The following is a 13404-nucleotide window of genomic DNA, read 5'->3' as shown; positions in this document are numbered from 1 at the left end:
AGCCGTCGGACACTAAAAATAATCCGTCCCAGGTCGATATTCAACCAATGAATGTTGTTCTCCAGGGTTCCTGCCCACCCTGGGTCCAGCCTGGGTCAACATGTACGGTTCTACCCGGCAGTACACCCTGATGGACGAGCACCAGGATCTCAACGAGGGTCTGGGGGAGGGCGTGTCCTTCAGAGCCCGTCTGCTGCTGTCCATCGCCCTGGAGGTCCTGGACACCACCTCCCCCGAGATCCTCAGCTCCACTGAGGTGCAGGTGGAGCCCATCTCCAACATCTCGGAGGTGAGACGAGACGTATTCCTGTCCAATGAGGTTGGGGATGTGAGTTGTGGGGTAATAGTACCTGACAGGACGAGGAGCTCAGACCAGATCGTGGGAAGATTAGCCCAATTAAACGATTTTCCCTCCATCAGAGCGCCACCGGCAGAATGGATGAGTTCTTCCTCTTCGGCTCCTTCCTGGAGGCCACCATGATCGACAGGAAGATCGGCGACAAAGCAATAACTTTTGAAATCACCATCGGTGAGAAAGTGTTTCCTTCACCTCCTTAAAAAATGATCTGTCACCGGCGCCGGTTTTACGAAACACCGCCAACACGAGAAAAGAAATCCATGGACGACTAATTATTTCAGTTCTACCCGCTTGCTGTCGAAAAATAAAGTTTGGAGAGTTAGAAATCAATAGCTAACGTGACAAAGCGTGTTCTGCTGGCTGCAGGTAACTATGGCAACCAGATAGATGGAGTGAGCAAGAGTTCGTCGACAAAGAAGAAGAAGAAGGACGGAGAGAGCGAGGAAGAAGAGAGCGAGCTCGTCCAGAACTCCAGCGAGGACGAAGCCGACGAGGAAGGAGACCTGGTGTCAATCTCCTGTACGCCGCTAATGAGGCCCGTCATCACCGACAGGTCAGGGGTCAAAGGTTACAGGCTATTAGAAAGCCATCTGGGATGTGTGACTGATGTTTCTGTGTTATCGAAGCCCTTGTTGGTCTATACGTTGGACCCGGGAGGTGGTTCACTTGATTAAGAGCTGCCCGAGGTCAACTGTTCTGTTCTGCTTGGGCATCACAGGAACTACTTCCATCTCCCCTACTTTGAGAAGAAGCCGTGTGTCTACATCAGAAGCTGGTGGCAGGACCAGAGGAGACGGCTTTACAACTCCAACATGATGGACAAGATCGCCGACAAACTGGTCAGTAGCTGTCTCCTTGGAAAGGTGGGCCCAGGTGGGTTAGCTGTTACTCCCACGACCCAAATTAGTTTCTGTGGAAGCAGGTTCCACCTGCTGCCCATTGAAAGTTTTTCCACCTTTCCGTAGCCTGTTAGCATGCTAGTCAGTCTGAATTAAATAAACCTGAGGTTTATAGGAGTGGCAGATTCCAACAACTCCAAACTAAATTCAAACATTTGCTTTTGCCCAACAGGAAGAAGGTCTGAACGACGTGCAGGAGATCATCAAGACGGAGAAGGCCTTTCCAGAGCGCCGCCTGAGGGGGGTCCTGGAGGAGCTGAGCATCGGCTGCAGGCGAGCAAAACTACAAGCGTCGCTTCAATCCGAAACATCTCCAACGGTCGTTAGCGGTTAGCACTGAGAAGAAGTCTCCGGTCCCTCAGTGGAAACTTTATTTGCGTTTTTTTCTGCTTTTGATTTGCAGCCGATTCGTGACTCTGGCGAACAAAGACATGCCCCAGGCGGGCCGAACCAAACTGGATCGAGAGCGACTCAAGTCCTGCATGAGAGAGATGGTGAGGTTCATGTCAGCGTTTGTTGGGATTGCGTGGTGTTATCGGAAGGTCGGATCATTTGTGCTTTTTATTCCAGGGTTGCTCTTTGAGCTGGTTGCCACGGCTACAGCGAGCAAAACGATTAAAGTATTCAAACTCACCACCGATGCTTTCAAAGGACTTACGTCTGTGTGAGAATAGATCTTTATCTGCTCTTAATGAACTAAATGGTGAGGAAGGTTGCGGGAAGTGAGTCAGAGCCAAGTGCCCGACATCTGCTGGCGGTTTTTGTTCTTCTGGATGCTCTGGTTGCAGGTTCTCAAGGTCTGCTAGCGCCGTAGGAAATCACGGCATTCTCTGGTATTGGAACAATGCTTCCTGGACATTTTGTCCTAACCAGTTTGCTTCTTTCATTACACACTTTGCTGCAGCTTTTTTGTTCTCTTTGAGAAAAATGCAAGATCTGTATCGGTAAGATGTCCTGGACCTCCGCCTGGTTTCTCCTGATTTTTTTTTGCGTCGATCCCGTCGGCGTTTGGCATCGAACGGTGAGCAGGAACCAGGTTTCAATCTAGATTCCGCTGCTGTAAAGCTCACCCGAGGAAATCCATGATTCAAACAGTCTTTCAGTCGACTCCGACTCAGTCTCAGATCTATACTCCATCTGTGCCTTTTTTGATATCCAGTTGATTTGATTTCTAAAAAGCATGAAAATTGAACCAAAGGCATCCAAAGGGTTGTTAGAGTCGGGGAAGTGGGTTATGATCTAAAAAAGCTGACTAGCGGATCATCCACAGGAGATAAGACTAAAGCGGCGGCACATCAGGGAGGGTAAATTCGTAGGAATTTTACGATGCGTCATCAGCACTCATCGCCCCCTCCTCCTGCAGGACAGCATGGGCCAACAGGCCAAGCAGATCCGCACTCAGGTGAAGAAAAACACAGTGCGAGACAAATTGAAGCTGGTCCACAACTTCCTGCAGAAGCTGCGTTTCCTCGCCGACGAGGTACGAACTCGCAACCGTTGATTGCATCAACTGTCCTACAGGCCGGATCACTCAATCGATCCTATCGTTGATCCCGCAGCCTCAGCACAGCATCCCGGACGTGTTCATCTGGATGATGACCAACAACAAGCGCATAGCCTACGCCCGGATCCCCTCCAAAGACATCCTGTTCTCCACGGTGGACGAGGAGATGGGAAGAGACTGCAGCAAAGTCAAAGCCGTCTTCCTCAAAGTGCGTTGGATTCCATCTGGTCTTTCTCTATCTGACCTCTAGTATTCTGATGATTCCTCCGGTTGTTCTCTTCATCAACAGCTGCCTGGGAAGAAGGGTTTTGGTCCGGCAGGCTGGACAGTTCAGGCGAAGCTGGAGTTGTACCTTTGGCTCGGACTCAGCAAGCAGAGGAAGGACTTCCTCAATGGGCTACCCAACGGGTTCGAAGAGATAAAAGCTGCTAAGACGGGACCCGGTCTCCTCTACGGGCCTCCCGTCAACCTGGTCTACAACAGTAAGGGCACACTAAGGATCTTGGTCCAATCACTAGAGTCTTCTTGTGTTCGATCGGTTGGGTTGGTGACGGTGTGACGGGTTACTCTTTGACTTGATTGGTTCAGAGAAGCTAACGGGGTATCCGTGTGTCCCACAGTGAAGCAGGTGTTCCAACTCAGGGCCCACATGTACCAGGCCCGCAGCCTGTTCGCCGCCGACAGCAGCGGCCTGTCAGACCCCTTCGCCCGGGTCTTCTTCTCCACCCACAGCCAGGTCACCGAGGTAGGGTCGTCCCTGGGCGTTCCCCCCATTTGAATCGATTTGGTATTAATCGGACTTGTGGACACTACAGGTCCTGAGCGAGACCCTTTGCCCCACGTGGGACCAGCTGCTGGTGTTCGACGATGTGGAGCTGTTTGGAGAGGCCAGCGAGCTGAGGGACGACCCGCCGATCATCGTCATTGAAATCTACGACCAGGACACGGTGGTAGGAGCTCTGGGCCACGCGTCACGCAGGGATTGATCCGTAGATCTGGTTCCAGCTTTAGTTCTTACTAATGAAAGGCTTTGCTTCTCCTTCTCCTCGTGTTCCCACCCGTCTGCCCACCCTCTTCTCATTTCACCCCCCACCTTCCTTCACGCGGCGCCGGCTAAATAGAGTGTGAACGCATTATCGTCTGCAGAGACTGTGTCGGATTAAATGCTAAATAGCTACCGGTGGCTGTTAGCTGAACGCTCTGCTTCATCGAGCCGCTGATGGTCTCTGGAGAAGGAAAGAGTTGCATGATTTTTATCTGCAGGAGCCACAAGGGCTTGAATTTAATGCTCGTAAAGCAATGAGCTCAGGTTAGATATATTTAAAGAAGAACTTCTGTCGATCTCACAAGTTTTTTGTGTCGTATTAGATGGTTTTTACTCCCCATCAGTGTTAATTTTACCTTTAGCTTGACCTGTACTGCCTCCAAGTGGTCACCGTAGAAACTACACCCACCACACCCATGTCTAACTCCCATCACTTGTGCCCCCCCGATTGTCCCAACTGCCTGCTGTCACCACGTGATGTTCAGGGCAAGGCGGAGTTCATCGGTCGGACGTTTGCCAAACCTACCGTCAAGATGTGCGACGAGCACTACGGCCCCCCGAGGTTCCCACCCCAGCTGGAGTATTACCAGGTCTACCGGGGCAACTGCACCGCCGGGGAGCTGCTGGCCGCCTTCGAGCTGCTGCAGGTAAAGAACCCTCAACCAATCAGGAGAGTCTGTGAAGGACGGTTTCACCTCTTCTCTGCCAGTCTCGTCTTCATCGTGGCGTCCTTTGCTCCGCCCCCTGTCTCCGCCTCTTTGTATGCCTTCATCTTGTCTTTCTCCTTCATCTTCCTCCTCCTGCTGCCTGCAGATCCCGTTCGATGAGGAGGAGGTCAGGCAAGGTCTAATCGCCGTCCACAGCTTTGCTATCCCTCAAGTGAAGGTGCTCGTTTCTTCCTCTCCTCATCCGTCTTTGTCTTCTTACTCATTGTTTCTTCTTTCATCCACCTTCAACATGTTGACATCTTCTCTAATTCCTCTCTCTGCCCTCCCCTTAGATCGGCCAAGGAGGTCGAGCAGATCTTCCTCCCCTTGAGGGACCGACGGACTCGGAGCACGGACCCGTCCTGCCCGTGCCGCTCGGCATCCGCCCCGTCTTGAGTCGCTACCGGATTGAGGTCAGACCTCAAACCGCCGCCTCTTCCTCTACCTCCACACCTCCTCTTCCACAACCTCCGTTGTTTCTGTTCCAGGTTCTGTTCTGGGGCTTAAGGGACCTAAAGAGGATCAATCTGGCTCAGGTGGACCGGCCCCGCGTCGACATCGAGTGCGCAGGTCGAGGCGTGCAGTCGGTCCTGATCCAGAACTACAAAAAGAACCCCAACTTCAGCATCCTGGTCAAATGGTTTGAGGTGGTGAGTTAAAGAGTGTTTGAGTCTGCTGATCGCCATACCAACGGTGAGTCACGAAACGACTCATTTGGTTTCACCAGCATCTCACTAAACGGATTTGAAAACTGGTTCCTTTTTTGTTTCAGCCTCTAAACTAAAAACGTGGCATGCACCCCAGTTGAAATGAGCGCTAACGCTAACAGAGGTCTCCAATCCGTCCTTAGGACCTGCCAGAGAACGAGCTCCTCCATCCTCCGCTCAACATCCGGGTGGTGGACTGCCGGGCGTTTGGCCGCTACATCCTGGTGGGGTCGCACGCCGTCACCAGCCTGAGACGCTTCATCTACAGCACACCGGACAAGACCACCAACAACTGGGCCACAGCAGGTGAAGGAGCGGATTTATCTGGTTGTGTTCTGTCGGTCAACGAGTTTTAATCTGGGAAAAACACCGACACAACGGGCTTCTGGTTTCTGTTTTCACTCTGGAGTTCTTCCTTTTTCCTGACTTCAAGCGTTCCGTTGTCAACGCCGTCCTTACGACTGTCATACGTGTTTAGTTGTTCATTTATGCGTGTTTCATATATCCGTTGTCCACTTCTCTTTGGGTGTTGGTTGCATGATTGGTTGCAACCAGGATATTTGAGGTTTTTGAACGTCATCTACCTTGAGTTTGTACGTATTCGGCCACGTTTTAGGAGAACTTATGAATTTGAAATAGTGCAATACTACCTGTACTAGCTAGGGGGCAGTGTCGCCACCAGTCCATTTGTTTGGGGATATACTGTATTTTCCAGTTGCGTTGTGTTCGTTTCTAGTTGTTGAAACTCTCCACTGCCTCCTAGTGGACCTATCTGTACTGACGTAGCAGACAGGTAGAGACTATTGTTAACCAGGAACCTGAACGCCACATCAAAATATTTCAGATCTAGCTTCTCTCTGGAATAAGATATCCATCCTGAAGTGATTTTTCTGCTTGCCTGCTGTCCTGACCTCCTTCTTCATCTGCTCATCTTCTTCACCTCCTCCTCTCCTGCCCATCCTCCTCCTCCTCCTCCTGCTACCTTAACCCTCCTTCAGCTAAGCTAATGAACGGCTATATGGTCCTCGCCAATGGCGGCTCCCAGCCTCGCTCCTCACCCGTCCTTTCCTCCCGCACCTTCTCTCGCCCCGCAGGTGACATCATCATCAACCTGGAGGCGGAGCCTTCGGTCCGGAAGACGGACACCATCGTCAAGCTGGACGCCGTGAGTTTGTGTTTGTGTTGTTGTGTCACGCCCGTTCACGCCTACCCGGCCGTGTTCACCTCTCGCTACTTCCTGCTCCGTCGCTCCTTCCTGTGTGCATTAACCCCTTGTGTTGTTTTGTGTGGCGCCGCCGTCGTAGACGTCCGACGCCGTCGTTAAGGTGGACACGGTGAGTGACGAAGAGAAAACCTCAAACACGGAGAATAATAAAACACGCCGAGAGTCACCCGAGTGTCTTTTTCCGCAGATTGAAGAGGAGAGCGACAAGAAAAAGAAGAAGAAGAAGAAGAAGGGAGGCGTGGAGGAAGAGGAGGAGACGGATGAACGAATGCTGGACTGGTGGTCCAAATATTTCGCCTCAATAGAGACGCTGAAGGAGGTTCGGATGTTCCAACAATGACATGGGCGCAGATTTGATCAAATTTGATGAGATTATTCAATTTAAGTTGGATTTAAACCCACAACCTTCTGTCTGGGAGGAGGTCTGGTTAGGAGGTCCGATCGGAACCTTAAAGTGACGCATTTGTGTTTGAATTCCATCCAAACGAACATTTTCACTGATCTGATTGACTTTATGATCATTAAAGGGGTGGGGGTCTGCACCCATGACCACCTGTCTCTCTCTCTTTGAGTCTCTTATGGTCTCTCCTCACACCTGAAGGTCTTCCTGTCTTGTTTTGCAGACCCTCAGAGCCCAGGAGGCGGCTCAGGCCGAAGCCGAGGACCGGGAGGACCTGGAAATAGCGGTTGAGACCACAGGTATTCAGCGCGGTTAACTCCCCCCCCCCCATGAATCACTCACATCCACTTCCTGCCTGGACTTCCTGCTCCGCCAAAGTCATGGAAGCTAGCTGAACCATTCCCCTCTGACACGCCCACTTGCTTAAAAATAGGAAATACTTGTCTTTAAAGGTGCCAACATGGAGATACTTGAATCTTCCATGACTCAGTAACCTAGGAGACGAGGTCAGGTGGTACTGCAGGGTTTGACATGTTGAAATAAGTAGTTTTACTATTTTACACCCTAAAATAAGCCGGTTGTGTTACTGGATTACTCCTGCAGGTAATAGATTACTGTAACGTCTCCTCATTGGGTGTCATTGAGTTTAGTCAGAACCCATCAGACTAGCTTCCATGTGGAATAACTTGTGGTGCCTGGTGCTTCCCTGCAACCCCCCCTCATGACTCCAACCATCCTTTGTCCACTCCCACTCATCCCACCCTCACCCCAAAAATAATCAGATATCAAACCCGATGACCTTCTCCTGAAAGGCTCCCGAGCAAAAGACAAGGGCAAAGACAGGAAGAGCTCCCGGGACAGAAAGAAGGGTCTAGCTGCTGCCGACGGCGCCGACAGACGGCCGCTCAAAGCCAAAGTGGACGAGCTGCTGGTGAGTGGGAAGGATGGCGGGTACGACTGCGGGATGATGGGTAACCGGGGTCAAACCACATAGTCGATGATTTGCAGGTGTACAACAAGGAGCTGGAGAGCGAGTACGGAAACTTTGAGGACTGGCTGCACACGTTCAACCTGTACAGGGGGAAGGCCGGCGACGACGACGAGCACGCCCTGGACGACGACAGGATCGTCGGAAGATTCAAGGTTCGGAGCGTCGAGCGGAAACGAGTCTATTCCCGATGTACCAAGCAGGAACCGAATAGCCTAAACATGTTTCGTGGTGTGACCCCAGGGATCCTTATGCATGTACAAGCTACCTCTGTCCGAGGAGATCACCAGGGAGGCGGGATTCGATCCCAACATGGGTATGTTCCAGAGCATTCCGCACAACGATCCCATCAACGTCCTGGTCCGGGTCTACGTAGTCCGGGTGAGCGATGGTTTCAATCTGAAGGCAAACAAGAGAATACCGGAGTACCTCGTCTCGATACGTCATACTTTTCCTAATTTTGCTCTTCTTGCATCAGGCTACAGACCTCCATCCCGCTGACATCAACGGAAAGGCCGATCCATACATTGTCATCAAGCTGGGAAGGTCCGAAGTTAAGGACAAGGAGAACTACATCTCCAAACAGCTCAATCCTGTATTTGGGAAGTACGTCAAGGGAAAAATCTTCTTTTATTTCCAGTCTGTCTCGTCTTGACTCACTCCTTTCGTCCTTTCCGTCTGTGGTCAGGTCGTTCGACATTGAGGCCACCTTCCCCATGGAGTCCATGCTGACGGTGTCCGTGTACGACTGGGACCTGGTCGGGACCGACGACCTGATCGGAGAGACCAAGATCGACCTGGAGAACCGTTTCTACAGCAAATACAGAGCCACCTGCGGGATTTCATCCAACTACTCTGTGTGAGAGTCTCGATTGATTGTGATCAATCGATGTCAGTTGCTTTGTCTTTACCCATCTGTGGTCTCCTGCTTCAGTCACGGGTACAACGTTTGGCGAGACCCCCTGAAACCAAGTCAGATCCTGGCCAAACTCTGCAAGGACGGCAAAATTGATGGACCTCATTACGGACCTGGAGGCAAAGTGAAGGTGGCCAATCGAATCTTCCTGGGACCTACGGAGATCGAGGATGAAAACGGTACGGGTGTTGCTAGCTCTGATTGGTTGGTTGGCTCCAAGAGTCAATCGAACCTACCCAGTCTTCTCCCTACTTGAAATCGGGAGTTGTTTTTGTTGTCTCCCCAGGCCTGAAGAAGCAGACGGAGGAGCACCTGGCTCTGACGGTGCTCAACCACTGGGAGGAGATCCCCAGGCTGGGCTGCAAGCTGGTCCCGGAACACGTGGAGACCCGACCCCTGCTGAACCCCGACAAACCCGGGATTGAGCAGGTGGGAAAGACCCTCCTCCGTCCGTGTGACCTCGCCCACGGCGACGGAAACAGTCTTGAACCGTCGTCTCTTTGCGTTCGTAGGGCCGGATCGAGATGTGGGTGGACATGTTCCCCATGGACATCCCTGCTCCTGGACCGGCCATCGACATATCGCCACGGAAACCAAAGAGGTAAGTCACGGAACGGATGACATTATCTTTACAAATATGAGAAATCAAGACTAACAAGAGTGAGTGTTTCCACCCCCACCCCCCAGGTCCAAAGACGGTGAGTCTGTCTCAGTAGTGAGGTCCGTTTGATTCCAAATATGAGTCCAACTGTGTGTGTGTGTCCCCTCCCATTACCAGATATGAGCTCAGGGTGATAATTTGGAATACAGACGAAGTTATACTGGAGGACGATGATTACTTCACTGGGGAAAAGTCCAGTGACATATTTGTCAGGGGGTAGGTACGGCGGGACGGCCCGGCCGGGTCCCGTGGTGTGAGCTGTGTGTGGACTTTCCGTTGCCGTTAACCATTATTTTTTTTGTTTTGTTTCCATTTTTTCTGTGTGCGTTTTTTTGTGGTGTTCGTGGCGTGTCTCCTGTCTGTCTGTCTGTCTGTCTGTCGTCTCTCTCTCTCCTCCTGTCTGTCTGTCGTCCTCTCCCTCTCCTCCGCCCGACGCTGTGGCGGCGTCTAGCTTTGAGCTTCGTGTTGTTATTTGGAACACTGATGACGTAATTCTAGAGGACGATGCTTTCATGACAGGAGAGAAGATGTCTGACATCTATGTCAGGGGGTAAACACACGATTCCATCGCATGGCTCGTACGACAGTCCCCCCCTACCCTGTCCTGTCTCACCCCACCTCCCCTCCATCCGGCACGTGAACCTAGCTTGTTCTGACAACAGCATGTTTAAAATCCTGAGCGGGGTCTGGATCAAACCACTTGTTGATCAGTCGTGATATTTGTGCGAGTCAAAGTTTTTCCTAAAATTCTTTGAATAAAACTACAATTTTCTCGTTTCTACTTTTCTCTAATAATTATTTTTCTTTAATTGGATCCAACTAGAATCTCAGTTTTTAAATTTTTTTGTCCAAATAATTTTTTCTATTTTGCTTGATTAATCTGCATTATTTATGATTAACATTTGTTCCTTTGATTATGTTAATCAAATGTTTTCAATACTTTTTAAAAATGTCCTTATATTCCATCAAATATTTAAATTTTTTTAAAAACATTTTTTTTTAATTATTCATTGATTCCCCTAAATAAATCTTACCTTTCCTTTTATTCTGTCAAAATAACATTTTGCTTTCGCAAACGGTTCTTTAATCAAAGTATTTTTTCCTTTTTTCATTTTAAAAAAACAAACCTTGGCCTCTCATCTCACATTTTTTATTTCAGGGCTTTTAAACATCCAGTGTGAAGGATTTAGGAGCAGAAATTAATATATTATTAATGTGATAATTAACATTTAAACTATTTATAACAATTGTACATAATAATACACAGAAATTAACTTCTTATGCTGGATCGATTGGTTGCAACCTGCAGGTTGACCACTAGGTGGCACTGGATCCACACACCGATGTTTAAACAGCCAAAGATTGGATCGTGGGTTTTGTGGTTTGATCATGTGATCCAGATTTTAAACTTTCCTCTTCGCTGACGTTTCTTCATTCCTGCATCTTTTAACCAAACTTTTCCCTCAGCTGGTTTTTTTTTCATCTTTTAACACCACGAGGTTTTTAAACATTTTTAGTTATTGCTGACAAAAACATCTGCGTCATGATTTTCTTAAGATTTCGGCTGCATTGTTTTCAAGACATTTCAGCTTCCTGCTCCTCTTCACATAAAGTCTCTCAGCTCCAGATTAAACTCATCTGGATACGGGAGATGTTCCACTCGTCTCCATGACGACAGAAGGTCCAAACTAAGCACCAGAAATGTCGAATTTATCTGCATCTGAAGCCTCCAGAGAATCGGTGCCACTTTGTCCGTAGATCTAAATCAAAGAGTTTGGTCTGACGTCGCCGTGGAGACGAGCAGATGGAGCCACGTCGACTTTTTTTTTTTTTTTAAACTTGTCTCAAAACGATCTTTTTTCTTGCATCTTTTAAACTTTGTGGCTGCATGGCGAAAACAGTGTGAAGCTGCAACACCAGATCAAGTCTCACACACACACACACACACACACACACACACACACACACACACACACACACACACACACACACACATACACACACACACACACACACATGATTTGGTTTTGCGGATTCACAATATGTGTTCTGGTTCTAAACCGATTAGCATCATCTCTCTTGTTAGCAGCCTGGTTCTTTAAACCATCTAAATTGAAGCCACTAAATTCCTGCAGATCAAACCTTCCAGTTGCATGACTGATCAATCCAATCAGATCTATCCCCTCCTCTCATTGGTTCCCCGTTGGGTCGGCCTAACCCAGTTCTCCGTGACCTCCCCTGCAGGTGGCTGAAGGGGCAACAGGAGGACAAGCAGGACACGGACGTCCACTACCACTCCCTGACGGGCGAGGGCAACTTCAACTGGCGCTTCGTCTTCCCCTTCGACTACCTGATGGCCGAGGAGAAGATCGTCATCTCCAAGAAGGAGTCCATGTTCTCCTGGGACGAGACTGAGTACAAGATCCCCCCTCGCCTCACGCTGCAGGTCTGGGACGCCGACCACTTCTCCGCGGATGACTTCCTGGGTGAGGACCGATGCGGATCGGATCGGTAGACCTTCTGTGTTCAGCCGATCTGAAACCGACATGCCGCCACACGCAGGTGCCATCGAGTTGGACCTGAACCGGTTCCCCCGCGGCGCCAAGACGGCCAAGCAGTGTTCCCTGGACATGATCCGCAACGAGCAGGAGCTGCCCACCATCTCCATCTTCAAGCAGAAGCGCGTCAAGGGCTGGTGGCCGTTCGTGGCCCGAGACGAGAACGACGAGATGGAGCTCACGGTGAGAAGACGCCCTCAGGAGACGGAAACGCTGACTTTTATTTGGACTTAAATATCTGTCGAGTTTGACATTATGGTACCATGATCTTAAAATGTACAATTTAATGATGATTTTCTTAGTTACAATCATAGATCCGTAGATCAAACCATGGATCAAAGCACAAGGGAAGTGACCCAAGGAGAGTAGAGTAAGAGTAGAGTAGAGTAAATCAAAGCTAATGCTTTGATCTATGAAAATAGGTCGGGGTAAAATTTTGAATTCAGGGGTGTCGCGGTTAGTTCTAGTTCGATAAAATCATCAATTTTCTATGATGTCTTTGCAGGGTAAAGTGGAGGCGGAGCTTCATCTGGTAACGGCAGAGGAGGCGGAGAAAAGTCCCGTGGGTCTGGGCCGAAACGAGCCGGACCCCCTGGAGAAACCAAAGTAAGACGTTCTGATTGGTCCAAAATGAATTCCGGATCAAATCCCAACATTTGAAGGAGGTTCTAGAAGCTGCAGCCGTTAGCTTCCTGTTTAGCGCCTCATCCTCACCATCAAAATGCAGCGGACCAATCACAAGCCGCCGCCCTGCGTCCCGCCTCAAAGCCGCCGTTACACTTTTTCCCTCCTGCCATCTCTTCAACTGTCTCCCTCTGTCTCCCCCTCCCTCCCTTATGCGTGTCACTCCCCCTCCCTCCCTGTTCTTGCCTCCATCTGCATCCCCTCCTTCCTTCCTTTCCTCCCCCCCCAAGTCGTCCAGACACCAGTATCATGTGGTTTCTGAGCCCCCTGAAGTCCATCTGGTACTTCATCTGGCGCAACTACCGCTGGCTGATCCTCAAGCTGCTGGTCCTGATGCTGCTGCTGCTCATGCTGGGCCTCTTCCTCTACTCCATCCCCGGCTACCTGGTCAAGAAGATACTGGGGGCGTGACGTGCCGGTAGCTCCGCCCCCTCCTCGCTGTCTCTGCTTGTCCATGTAACGCCCTCCTGGACTGTCCTGTCCCGCTTCTTGTCTCACCTTCTTCTGTTGCTCCTCCACTACCTCCGCTACCTGGGGGAGATTCCCTGCTGTCATGTGATGCTAACACAGCTGCTAACGATGCTAATAGTGGTCGCATTTTCACTTCACTCGGAAGTTGTTTGTTTGTTTGTTTGTTTGTTTGCATTCTTTTTTTTCTTTTTTTAGCATCATCCATTCATCAGAAAAGAGATTGAGCAAAGTGAGACGGTGTGTAAGTAACACACCTGCACAGGTAAAACCTGCACAGGTGT

General features: G+C 50.0%; 1 protein-coding gene across 12 annotated transcripts in view; it reads left to right on the top strand.

The window, feature by feature from the left end:
- Positions 1 to 13404, top strand: part of otofa (otoferlin a) — a 34940-nt gene that overhangs the window by 21073 nt on the left and 463 nt on the right. Inside the window, exons 15-47 of one of the 12 annotated variants that reach the window (XM_068342836.1) lie at positions 66 to 289; positions 421 to 529; positions 725 to 911; positions 1077 to 1197; positions 1430 to 1530; positions 1661 to 1751; positions 2621 to 2737; positions 2817 to 2969; positions 3051 to 3243; positions 3382 to 3506; positions 3577 to 3711; positions 4292 to 4453; positions 4807 to 4926; positions 5002 to 5163; positions 5364 to 5526; positions 6315 to 6385; positions 6525 to 6554; positions 6633 to 6764; positions 7069 to 7144; positions 7628 to 7776; positions 7854 to 7988; positions 8077 to 8214; positions 8312 to 8439; positions 8522 to 8692; positions 8768 to 8928; positions 9036 to 9178; positions 9262 to 9350; positions 9528 to 9626; positions 9862 to 9960; positions 11655 to 11896; positions 11973 to 12151; positions 12474 to 12574; positions 12883 to 13070. In XM_068342836.1, coding sequence (XP_068198937.1) covers positions 66 to 289; positions 421 to 529; positions 725 to 911; positions 1077 to 1197; positions 1430 to 1530; positions 1661 to 1751; positions 2621 to 2737; positions 2817 to 2969; positions 3051 to 3243; positions 3382 to 3506; positions 3577 to 3711; positions 4292 to 4453; positions 4807 to 4926; positions 5002 to 5163; positions 5364 to 5526; positions 6315 to 6385; positions 6525 to 6554; positions 6633 to 6764; positions 7069 to 7144; positions 7628 to 7776; positions 7854 to 7988; positions 8077 to 8214; positions 8312 to 8439; positions 8522 to 8692; positions 8768 to 8928; positions 9036 to 9178; positions 9262 to 9350; positions 9528 to 9626; positions 9862 to 9960; positions 11655 to 11896; positions 11973 to 12151; positions 12474 to 12574; positions 12883 to 13063 — 4487 coding nt within the window. In that variant the 3' untranslated portion in view covers positions 13064 to 13070. Of the gene's footprint in view, positions 1 to 65; positions 290 to 420; positions 530 to 724; positions 912 to 1076; positions 1198 to 1429; positions 1531 to 1660; positions 1752 to 2620; positions 2738 to 2816; positions 2970 to 3050; positions 3244 to 3381; positions 3507 to 3576; positions 3712 to 4291; positions 4454 to 4806; positions 4927 to 5001; positions 5164 to 5363; positions 5527 to 6218; positions 6386 to 6524; positions 6555 to 6632; positions 6765 to 7068; positions 7145 to 7627; positions 7777 to 7853; positions 7989 to 8076; positions 8215 to 8311; positions 8440 to 8521; positions 8693 to 8767; positions 8929 to 9035; positions 9179 to 9261; positions 9351 to 9436; positions 9961 to 11654; positions 11897 to 11972; positions 12152 to 12473; positions 12575 to 12882; positions 13071 to 13404 lie in introns of those variants that run through there. The other 11 variants (XM_068342835.1, XM_068342834.1, XM_068342841.1 and 8 more) reach the window with 11 other exon arrangements.

Source organism: Antennarius striatus, chromosome 19 (genome assembly GCF_040054535.1).
Source record: "Antennarius striatus isolate MH-2024 chromosome 19, ASM4005453v1, whole genome shotgun sequence".
In the NCBI taxonomy this organism is placed as follows: Eukaryota; Metazoa; Chordata; class Actinopteri; order Lophiiformes; family Antennariidae; genus Antennarius; species Antennarius striatus.
This window is presented reverse-complemented; position numbering and strand designations above follow the sequence as displayed.